The sequence below is a fragment of the Silene latifolia genome, chromosome X (genome assembly GCF_048544455.1).
Source record: "Silene latifolia isolate original U9 population chromosome X, ASM4854445v1, whole genome shotgun sequence".
Lineage (NCBI taxonomy): Eukaryota > Viridiplantae > Streptophyta > Magnoliopsida > Caryophyllales > Caryophyllaceae > Silene > Silene latifolia.
The window spans coordinates 23,737,128-23,749,476 of record NC_133537.1 but is presented as its reverse complement, the minus strand read 5'-3'; the positions used below and the strand labels follow the sequence as shown (position 1 = coordinate 23,749,476).

Genomic DNA, 12,349 nt, shown 5'->3' with positions numbered 1-12,349 from the left:
GGAGGGAAATTGGGTGGGAAAAGATATTTTCATGAAATTTTAAATCTCCCACCAAAAAACATCAAGTCAAAGACATTAGAGTACATAAACTGCAACAAATGTCCTGATTAGTTCAGCTTACATTTCCAACTAAAACAACAAAAAATTACACTTCAACTTTCAATAATTACAATTACTTTTTCACTAAAATTACAGATTCAGCTATTTTCATCATGAAAAAACCTCATCTAACAGATGATGAGAGGCATAGGGTGGTATGCTTGCTGTTTGAGAGCTGCAAAAACGGGAAACCTGCACATGGGAAGATAAATGAAGTGGCAAGCATGTTCAATGTCACAAGGAAATCCATTTTCAGTATATGGACAGCAGCAAAACAACAGAGGGTCCATGAAGTTCATATTAATGTGAGGAGTAAGATCAAGGGAAAGAAGGGGAAAGAAAGGATACCTTGTCCATTAGAGGCCATAATGGCACTTGATGTGTCAAAGAGAACAACACTGAAAAGGTTGAGCAAGGCTATAAGGCATGCACCATCTACCTGCCATAGATGGGTAAAACAAGGACTTATTAAGTCTCACTCAAGTTCAATACATCCAGCTTTAAGTGAAGACCACAAACACCGAAGGTTACATTTTGTAATGGGGAAATTAGTCTTTGATAGGCTATTGAGGTGTGTAATGTTCAAGGATATGGGTTTAATCATTCACATTGATGAAAAATGGTTTTATATGACCAATCCAAAGTGTAGATACTACATTGGCAGCAATGAAGCTCTTCCTTATAGAAGTTGTAAAAGTAAGAGATACATAACAAAAATCATGTTCTTAGCAGCAGTTTCAAGGCCAACATACAAAGAAAATGGAGAAGTTTTGTTTGATGGAAAGGTTGGTATATGGCCATTTACTTACCAAGAACCAGCAAAAAGAAAAAGTAAGAATAGAGAAGCTGGTACAATAGTCACAAAACCAGTTGAATCTATCACAAAGGCAGTCACAAAAGAAGCATTGATCAACTTAGTGATACCAGCCATTAAAGAAAAATGGCCAGCATCTGCATCAAAAAATATAACTATTCAACAGGATAATGCTAAGCCTCATATAAGTGGTAAAGACAAAGATTTCATGGAGGCAGCCAATTCAGATGGATTTAACATCAAGTTAACACAACAACCAGCAAACTCACCTGACTTGAACATTTTAGATCTAGGTTTCTTTAGATCAATTCAGTCTATTCAAGATGAAAACCCAGCAAAGACAGTTGAACAGTTGGTGCAAAATGTAACCGAAGCATATGAAGCAGAGACAGCTGAAACACTAGACAATGTTTTTCTAAGTTTACAAGCTTGTATGGTGGAAATTATGCAAAAGAGAGGCCACAATAACTACCCACTACCACATCTTGCAAAGGCTGCACAAAGAAGGCAAGGAACACTACCAAGAGACTTAACAGTTAATGAAGATTTGGTGAAGGAATGCATTCAGTTTTTAATAACTTGTGGACTGATGAGTGATTTAGATCAATTAATGTTAGATCTAGGCATCCAAGTCCCCTTTTGAACAACCTTGGTTGGTTGTTGTTTGAATGAGAAACTGTCATCAAAACTGTTTTAGGCATGACAGTTTATCAATCAAACATCAGAATATACATGTTTTTAATTAATATTAGATCTAGGCATCCAAGTCCCCTTTTGAACAACCATGGTTGGTTGTTGTTTGAATGAGAAACTGTCATCAAAACTGTTTTAGGCATGACAGTTTATCAATCAAACATCAGAGTCTACATGTTTTTAATTAATGTTACTGAACTTTGTAAGACTCCATTTTGGTGACATATGAACTATGTAAGCAATCAGTTTGTAATGGCAAGTTAATGACATTTTAAGTTCAGTGATTAATTCCTTGTTACTCTCAGCAAGCACATTTTCGTCATTGAGTAACTGACCACACATAAGTGCCTCATCAAGAAGAAACAAAACATGGAACCTCAAGAATTAAAATAAACAGAGTAACTCAACATGTATTGCCTCTTGGTGGCAGCAAATATGGGTCAACCTAATAATAAGGGTAACTCAACATGGCTACATCTAATGGTGACATTAGTAGCAACAAACATGGAGCCCTTACTTTAGGGTCATATGATGAGTGAAGGAGTAACAAACATTTACCTCTCAGTCTAGTAATGACCTTCACTGAGGTATGGGTACATCATATGGAAATGGAGGAAGTAATGTTACCAACAGCAATAACCAACACCCACAGAAGGTATCCAAGACCTAAACAAAACAGCTAAGCCACGAAAACAGTCCAATTACCAACACCTCAGAACAAACATCAGAACAAATCATCCAAACAAATCATCAAAACAAACCCATCAGAACACCCTAAACACCCACAGAAGGTATCCAAGACCTAAACAAAACAGCTAAGCCACGAAAACATTACCAACACCTCAAAACAAACATCAGAACAAATCTTCCAAACAAATCATCAAAACAAACCCATCAGAACACCCTAAACACCCACAGAAGGTATCCAAGACCTAAACAAAACAGCTAAGCCACGAAAACAGTCCAATTACCAACACCTCAGAACAAACATCAGAACAAACCATCCAAAGAAATCATCAAAACTAACCCATCAGAACTAACCAGCAAAACTAACCCATCAAAACACCCCAAACAACAGAGGGTAAATGAACACCCTAAATAAAACAGATCTCATCAACAAAGAAAACAGAACAACTAAAAAAACAATTAAATAAAGAATAAAAGTAGAAGTAGTAGAAATGAACCTCCCTTTGTTAGCATTTTTTCCCCTTTTCTAAGTACTTGTCAAAAAATATCTTGAATTTCTTTGATTTTGGCGACAAATCAACGGAATTTAAACTTCCCCCAGAAACTTCCTTCTTCTCATTCACATTGTTTCGATTAATATAAGCCATAGCTGCAAAGATAAACAAAAAAAAAGCATTAAACACCATGATTTAGCTGCAAATATAAAAAAAAAAAATTAACCGTCAAAAGCAAAGATTTACCTGCAGTTTCATCCTTTTTACGCTTCTTCTGTAAAAGCTTATCGCAGAACTTATGGAATGTCAATGATGAAGGTGAATAAGAACCAGATCTTTCCATTTCCAGGAAAAGCGAGTTTCGATCAACACATGCAGTACCATCATCAACAATCTTACCCGGTTTCTCATCAAAATATGGGACTTCCTCAATCAATGAATCAGGAACAAAAGTATTTTCATTCGCGTTATATGCAGATGTAACCTCTGTGTCATCTTCAACATCAGAATTAAGTAGGGAACCATAACCCGAGTATGTATCAGGGGCAACATGACCAATTCCTGGTAAATATAAACAGTGATTTAGAGATTCATGGTAGGAAGTCTGAGATTTGGGAACTTTCTTGTGATTTTTTGAAGACATATAAGCAGGTAATGTGTCGGACATAGATTAATTTGGAAGAGATATGAAGAAGGAGGAGATCTACAGAGAGATGGAGAGGACGAGATCTAGAGAGAGGTAGAGAGGAAGAGGAATGAGAAACGGCGAAATGAAAATGGGAGGTTGAGAGGAGTAGATTTAGAGTTTTTTTGGGAATATTCTAGAGAGGATTTATGAGAGGGAGATGGAAGTTGGAAATTTGAATGTGTTAAGGGGGGGTATATCAATATTCCGTGGGAAATGAAAAAAAGGGAGGGAGTAATTAGATAAGTTAATAGAGATTAGGTGGAAATTAGATGGGTTAAGTGATGACCTTTTTTGTAAATATGCATTGTTAATAAGGATTGTTTGATCATTTGTTATACCCAAAAATAGAAATAAAGCAAATGGATAGATCATAGTGGGTTGGCCCAATATGGAAAATGGGTAGATCTTATGGAAATGGAGGAAGTATTAAATTTACACTATTTATGACTGAGGGTGCATATTTACGACTAAAGTTATACCCTTTTAACATTAAAGTTACACAATTAACCTCTAAAGTTATACATTATATAAATTGAAGTTACATAACCATTCAAGTTTGTTTTGTTTGGTTTTGTTTTTTATTTTTGTTTCTTTTTGACTAAAGTTATACCCTTTAAACATTAAAGTTGCACTATTTAGAACAAAAGTTATATCATTATGCACTAAAGTTAAACCTTTTTTTTTACGAATCATGATTTTGTTATTTGTTTTTTTTGTTTTTGTTATTGTTATTTGTTGTTTTTTTGTTTTTTGTTTTTTTCTTAGATTTACGGGGTTTTTTTGTTAGATTAACGGGTTTTTGTTATTTAATAGTAAATTGTTCGGTTTTTTTTTATTTTAGATTTAGTATTGATGAGATTTACGGTTTTTTCTACTTTATAATTTTTGTTTACAATTTACATTTGTTAACTTTTTTTTATTTTGAATTTTCAAAACTATATGTGAATACAACTAAAGTTATACTATCTGCTACTAAAGTTACAATAGTTACGACTAAAGTTATACACTTCAAACATTAAAGTTACATACACTTGGACTATATGACTAAAGTAACTTTAATCTCATCTTCTTATTGTATTGGTGTCAAATCTGAATTTATATTCCTAAAGTTATACAATTTTGGACTAAAAGTTATACAAAAAATGACTGAAGTTATACAATTTTGGACTAAAGTTATACAAATTTGTACTAAAGTTGTACAAAAAATGACTGAAGTTATACTATTATGGACTAAAGTTATACAATTTTTGACTAAAGTTACACAAATTTGGACTAAAGTTATACAAAAAATGATTGAAGTTATACTATTATGGACTAAAATTGTACTATTTACGGTTAAAGTTGCACAATTTTTTACTAAAGTTACATAATTTTGTATTAAAGTTACAGAAAAAAAAACTACAATTACAATATGACAATTTATATAAACTTGTTCTGTAAATTACCTATAATATAACTTTAATCCTTTTCTGTATAACTTTAGTCTATAATAGTATAACTTTAGTCATTTTTTGTATAACTTTAGTCGAAAATTGTGTAACTTTAGTCCATAATAGTATAACTTTAGTCCTTTTTTGTATAACTTTAGTCCATAATCGTGTAACTTTAGTCTATAATAGTATAACTTTAGTCTATAATAGTATAAATTTAGTCTATAATAGTATAACTTTAGTCCTTTTTTGTATAACTTTAGTCCAAAATTGTGTACCTTTAGTCCATAATAGTATAACTTTAGTCCTTTTCTGTACTAGTTGGTTGCACCGCGCGCAAAAGCGCGCGGTCCTTCAAGATATTTTGATCGTTGACGTTTCATGTATATGTTAGCGTATCTTTATTTGGTTCGGTTGTTTGTACATGTTGAGGTCAATTACAATAAAACTCTTGTTTTATTATTTTGATGGTTGAATCGATTGTAAACAAAATTGTAACCATTCATAAATAATTCGTATTTAACTTTGTTGATAGCATAAATATCCAAATATGGTCACGTCTCTTGCTTAGATGGTTAATTGCCAAAGAACACAATTAAATGGAATACATAAGACATTATCATGATGTTGTAGCCTATGAAATAACGTACTCCTATTCCTCTTCCTCCTTATACTAATCGCTCTTCTCCCCTTAGCCATTCTTACTCCTTTTTCCCCACCTTACTCACCCTCTACATCGTCCTCTTCTTTCTCTCTCTCTTTTCTCTCCAACGCCGCTGCATCCTAAACCACCACCTCCTCTTCAACCTCATGGTCCTCTTTCTTCCTTTTCCCCTTCCCCATCCTCCTCCCCTATACCTTATATTTCTCATATCCTCCTCTTATCTATCATTCATTTCCCCTCCTCCACTTGCTCCCATATTACTCTTCTCATTTTTCTTAGTAATACTCCTCTATATCTCCCCTTCCTCCTCCCTCTTCCTTCCTCTTTCTCTTTCCTCTTATTGTTCGCATCCTTTCATTTACCTTTCTCTACCCCCTCTTCTTTCCCCTTACGTACTCTCTTTCTCGACCCCCATCCCTTTCCCCTTCCTCCTCCCTTATACCTTCAATTTCCCCTCCTCCACTTGCTCTCATATTATTAATCCTCTAATTTTTCCTCGTACTACTCCTCCATATGTTCCCCTTCTCCCCCTCCACCCTTCCTCTTTTTCTTTCCTATTATCGTTCACATTCTTCCATTTCCCTCACCCCGCCTACTATTATTTCCCCTTGTTCTCTTTTTGGACCTTCATCCCTTTGCCCTTCCCACCATTCGTATTCTCCTCCTCCTTTTATCCCCCTACTATTTGTCCTACTCCCCGTAGCTTTTCCTCCTTCTCTTCCCCCCTTCCCATCATTCTCTTATTTCCCACTCTTTGTTGCCTTTTAAACCCCATCCTTCTCCCTCTTCTCATCCTTCTTGTCCCTCTCCTTTACTCCTCCGCCTACTATTTTCATGTTTCCCTGCCCCTCCTCCTATGTCTATTCTCTCTATGCTTGTTTGAAGAAAATGACATCGTGATTACGATTGCCTCTATTAATTGATACACTAATGAAAACGAAATTCGATACATATAATAAATTTTACTTTTTAAGTGGGGTTTTCTTATAATTTTTAAAAAAATTCATTATAACCATTTCTCTTCCTATTACTACTACTTGTACTCTCTTTTCTCCTCGTACTACTAACCATTTTTCTCTTATCCCTTAGGACTCCTCCTTCCTCATACCTATCCCTCTCTCTTGTCCTCCTCTTTCTCTCTCCATTTTCTCTCATGTCGTACCCGATTAGTTGTTATGGAAATCGCGCGCACGGTATATCTAGATAGTAATAATGACAAACTTTAGTCTAACTACATCTAAGGAAATAAAATATTACATAAGCTACAAGCCAGCTGAACTCCTTTGAGGAGATGTGAATTTGTTGAACCGTACTCTATTTTCTCTTTTCATTGCAAATTCATCACTTCAATTCAAACGCAAATTTGAATTTCACTGATTTCATCGCGTAAATATGCCCCGTTTAATCTATTATTCAATAAGGCATACACTTTTGAGAAAAATGACTACATTATTATATGATAAACAACAGTGTGAATTGCTCTTACACTGTTAAAATACAAGGGCATGCATGAAAGTATAACAAAGAACCCCTACACATAAAAAAGTTAGTTTTAGTGTTAACCAAAAACAAAATAATGTTTTTGTTGTCCTCTAATGTAGTAATATCAGCACTGCTGATCAGAACATAAAGTCTAGCAAATTAGATTAACATCATTAACCAACATGAGCTGTACATTGCATGTGCTACCATAAGCGACCATGTAGGAAGCTTAAACAACAGTCGTTTGAAAGGAAGGATTGACATAGCCTTTGATGTCTTCCAGGTGGCATTGGGTTCAGGAATCTTTTGCCGATGTGCAAGTATGTACTTCAGTTCATATGCAGATATCTGATGGCTTCTTTCCGGAATACTGGATGTAGTAGACAACCATACCAAAAACCCGTAGAAATCCAGATAATCCAAATATCACAAATGGACCGAACACACCAGCTTTAGACATAAGAATTTGAGACAGTACAAGAACAATAACACTTCCAAGCTGAAATCCAGCCGTCGCTAGGCCAACAGCTCTTGCTCGTTCTACCTGTGGAAACCATCTAGGACAGATAATTTCAAAAACTGAAACTCAGAAATCTGTTTCATCATCACTATATAAAAACAGTAGTGAAGCATCCAATAAAGACACTATGCCAATACGTTTTTCACTCTTGTCGACTCAACGTTATGCTTTGAAGAATATAACATGGTTTTTATTCAACATGGTATACATTAGTACCTCGATATCATATTGTTCATGGAAGGAAGAACAACACCTTCTACGACACTAAACATAGCTCGGATGAAAAGCAGAGCCCGGAGTGACTTCTCTGCTGCCCACGGAGTAAGAAAGGTAGCAAGTGACCATAAAACAACACCCCATCCCATCACGGTCTTCCCGCCATAGCAATCAACAAGAGCTCCACCAGCAATAGCCAATAGGGGACACAAGGTAGCCCTACAGGAAAGACGATTGTCATCATAGCTAAAGTTCTAAATGTTGAGATTCAACAATCGACCATGCACCAAACGTTGAGAACCAACGTTTGCCATGGTCCAAACGTGGGAAACCAACGTTGGTCGTGGTCCAAACGTGGGAAACCAACGTTGGCCGTGGTCCAAACGTTGGAATCCCACGTTTGGCCACGGAGAAACTTTTTTTTTTTTTTTTAAAAAAAATATGGAAACAACAATACAAACCCATGTTTAGTTTAGAGTAGCAACTCTATAATTGACTTGTCTTTTTGAAGGCTTTACTTTTCTACATAACTTACCAGTTGTCCAATCTTACGTTTACCGAGATGTCCAAATCTTACTTTCATATCCCATGGTACAAAAAATTCAATAGTCTTCGACATTAATGTATGATGGAATGAAGCAAAATGATTTACTAAACTCTATGCTCTTCTTATGTTGAAGTACTATCAAAGATTCTTTGTTATCATAGTAGTTTTTCTGTGACTCGCTCAGTTTGTTTACGGTACAAGATCATCAAAAGTAATCTCTTAACACTTTAAATGCAAGAAAATACATCTGTTCCCCCCGCTGTTAGTTTCTTTTGTAGATTGCCTCCTTGTAGAACATATGATTCATGAGCGGATCATTTATGATGGTCATCAGCTCAGCATGCTTAGCTATTAGATTTTGAAAGTCAATAGAGCCTTGATTTCTAAACTTCATAGCTGGTCGATAACGATTTGGTATAATACCATAATGAACAAAAACAGTGTTTCTTTTTTGGTAGTCAGGTATTGAGCATATGCCACCAAGGATATGGCAAGTATTAGACAGAAGGCACATGCCAACTCAAATGCTGGAATTTAAAACACGCGATATCAACATTCAGGTACATCACAATGATATATAGTATTCCCAAATCTCATGTTATCGACCAGCTAGGAAGTTTAGAAATCAAGACCCCAAAATCATGAAATGAAAGCCATATTGATTATGTCCTGAAACAGACGTGAAGCAATCTTAAATATAATTGAGCATTATCAATAGCTAAGAAGACCCATAACAGCCCCTCCAACAAAAATAATTTAACCATTTCACCCTCAGCCGCGAAAATTAAATTAACTTTCTTTTGACTAAGCATTTTGTTCTGCCCCACATACCACAATCTACCAATTCAATATAAGTTGGTTTTACAATATACAACAAGCCAAAAAGGATTCATCAAGTTGCCCAGGCAAAACAATGACACAACCCTCAATTCTCAAACCTTTACAAATAAGATTGTATAAAGTCGTTCAAATTAATCAACCATAATTTCTCATCTATGCCCACAAATTTTCACACATTCAAAAATGAAAAAACGTCAAATAGCTTCACAACTTTTAAAAACTTTACAATAAGTCTACCAAGTTATCTATCCAACTTCATCAATTAACCACTAAAAATCCTTAATAAAACCCAAAATTCACATTACATCCCTTGGAAACATCGTGAGATACTTAAATACCAACATTATCTAAAATCAAATTGAACAAATTACCAATACCCAGGTTAGCAAATATCATAAACCATGATTTCTTCAGCAATCCTTCACAAAGCTTGAGAGTTAAGACTATACCTCATTTTAAAAACTAAAATTCAGGAAATAGATAAAAATAAAAGATAACAGGATGATTAGATGAAGTAATCAAATCAGACCAGAAGATGTTTTGTTCATCCTCTCAGCTCCTATCTTCTGCCTTATTTTTTTATTTTTATTTTTTTACGCAACTTTTACAACGCGATTAAGTAAACAAACAGGCTTGACTCGTGTAGCAAAGATTGCCCTTTCAGTCATACTACGATGACGGGTATGTTGTTCCACTATCGCATACTACGTACAACTCAATGACAAATGCACAATAATCAAATGAAATACATGCAATTGTAAACATGTTTTGCTTTCACAAGATAACATTTGCTTAGGCTCTAAGGGTAAATTGAAGATTCAGACTTGAGATAGTCGTGGGCATTATTCTGAAATTCTTTTGATGTTCTCCACAGATACATGCGCCCAGTATGTGAAGGATGGTAAATTTAACTCAAGACCGAGCCATTAGTGTCAAGTATTAACGTCTTTTCTGGTAGTGCCTCCCCTTCCTCTCCACCTCATCTTCTCCACCACCCCAACTTCCCCTCCTCCCAAACCTCATCCGTATCCTCATCCCCCTCCTCCTAGTCTTTCCCATTCTCCTCCCCTACACCTAATCTAGATGTTTTTTAGATTCAGTTTAAAAAAAACTAGTTAGTCAGACATCAATGAGGTCAGTTCAATCTCATTAACTTTATCCTAATTTGGTTTCATAGTTTCAAACTTTAACCTAACAAAAATAATTGTATATATAGAAATGAAACATACTGCATGTGACTAAAACCTAAAGAGAATAAATGTGTCAATTCCAAGATGAGAGTATTCATACGAGATGGAGGAGAGAGCCCTTTGAGACTAACCGATACAAGAAATTATTAAGTCAAACTTTACCTCCACACCCATTTTAAATGCCAAAACCAACATAATTTGATCCATAGAATGTCAACAATGAAAGGGTAAAACCACAAAAACAAAGAGGGCCCAGATCTAAAAACACATGAACTAAGAGTAGTTAAATCAGTACCTGGCAAATCGCAGCACCAAGAGCTCTTCTAAGCCCGATAATGATATCCCGTCTCTCTTCGCACTAAGTGATCTTCGGAGCATTATTAGGTGCTCTAACCTATGCTTAACAGACACAACACTAAAACTAATCTCCTTTCCCTATAAAAAAAATGCTAGAAAATCAACCAAAATGCACAATTTAAACTCCACAATTTAAAAAAAAAAGGTGAAGACTGAAAGAAACAAAGCCCAATAAACTGACCTTGTATATGGAGAGCCTTTAAATCTTTAATAGTGACCATATTTGATCCATGCACACATATCAGAGGAGACTTTCTGCAAGCCACATGACACACTATTTCCTATTTTTTTTCAAAAATCACAAACAGTATCTTTGAGAAACTATCCACAACACACACTAAATGAACACTAAATTCAACCCAAAACAAGAAATAACTATGAGAGTGTGATGGGAATAAAACCTGTAGCTGAAGTGCGATGATGATCTCGCGCCGAACTGCGATGTTGTTTCCTACACACCAAAAACGAAAACAAATCTCAAACAAAGGCAATGTGAAATTAGTTGAATTCGACATTTATTCACACGCGTCCACGAATGAATCAATGAATTAAAAATGTCAAAAATCAAATGGAAAACTAAGGAAATGATGAGAAAAGCATACATCTAAGGGAGGTTGAGTAACCATATTCATTGATGATTGATGTGAGAAAGGAGTATACCTGAAGAAAATTTGAGGCATAGGTGATTGATAAAATAAAATGGATCGAAATAAATAAATTAATAAATAAAGGGGATCGATAAAGATGGATGAATTGATAGAGTTAAAGGGGATTATTGATAAAGATGAAATGAGTGATGTAGAGGGAAAAAGGGAGAATGAGTGGGTGAGAAGGAGACGAAGAAAGCTAATTATGAATGAAACATGCTGAAGATTTTGATCAGTTTTGGTAATTAAGGCCTACACAAATCCTCAAGCCCAAAGTAACTGAATAAGCAAGGAATGATATGTAAATCGACTAAGCAAAGCCCAAATCACCCGCACAAAACAGCCCAACCCAATTCCGTGACACTATTCATTATAGAAGTTACTATTCATAGTGAATAGTAACTTAGTGCTCACACTTTTTAGATAAGGTGTAAGATAACTTTAGTCCATAATATTATAATTTTAGTCCTTTTTTGTATAATTTTTGTCCAAATGTAATTAAGATTTGAAACTAACACAATGTCATTGTTGTACATAATGTAAGTTAAAGTTATACATAATGTCAATAAAGTTATACATAATGTCAGTGGAGTTATACATAATGCCAGTGAAGTTATACTTAATATCAGTGAAGTTATACATAATGTTGATTGAAATTATACATAATATCGGTGAAGTTGCACACAATATCATTGAAGTTGTACATAATGTAAATTAAAGTTATACATAATGTCAGTGAAGTTATACATAATGTTGATTGAAGTTATACATTATATCGGTGAAGTTATACACATTGAAGTTTTAATAATAAATCCAAAAATTTTATATAACAACACGAAATTTAACAAGACGAAATTTTAAATAATTTATAAAACAAGCGGTTGAAGTTGTAAACATTGAAATTTGAGAAAATAACTAAATATACATTGAAATTTAAATACTAAACAGATAAATTTATATAACACAACGAATTTAACGAGA

The 12,349-nt window shown here is 34.6% G+C and overlaps 2 protein-coding genes across 2 annotated transcripts; one reads left to right on the top strand and one right to left on the bottom strand.

Moving 5' to 3' along the window:
* Nucleotides 1-212: 212 nt before the first annotated feature.
* Nucleotides 213-1,556, top strand: LOC141617040 (uncharacterized). Its single transcript, XM_074434210.1, has one exon. The coding sequence runs from the start codon at nucleotides 213-215 to the stop codon at nucleotides 1,554-1,556; it is 1,344 nt and encodes a 447-aa protein (XP_074290311.1).
* Nucleotides 1,557-6,998: 5,442 nt separating this feature from the next.
* On the bottom strand, nucleotides 6,999-11,377 carry LOC141621293 (putative anion transporter 4, chloroplastic). Its single transcript, XM_074437912.1, has 6 exons — nucleotides 11,324-11,377; nucleotides 11,123-11,172; nucleotides 10,903-11,002; nucleotides 10,660-10,799; nucleotides 7,788-8,006; nucleotides 6,999-7,608 (listed from the first exon to the last, which is right to left on the bottom strand). The coding sequence occupies exons 4-6, from the start codon at nucleotides 10,740-10,742 to the stop codon at nucleotides 7,386-7,388; spliced, it is 525 nt and encodes a 174-aa protein (XP_074294013.1). The 5' UTR covers nucleotides 10,743-10,799; nucleotides 10,903-11,002; nucleotides 11,123-11,172; nucleotides 11,324-11,377; the 3' UTR covers nucleotides 6,999-7,385.
* Nucleotides 11,378-12,349: the final 972 nt, after the last annotated feature.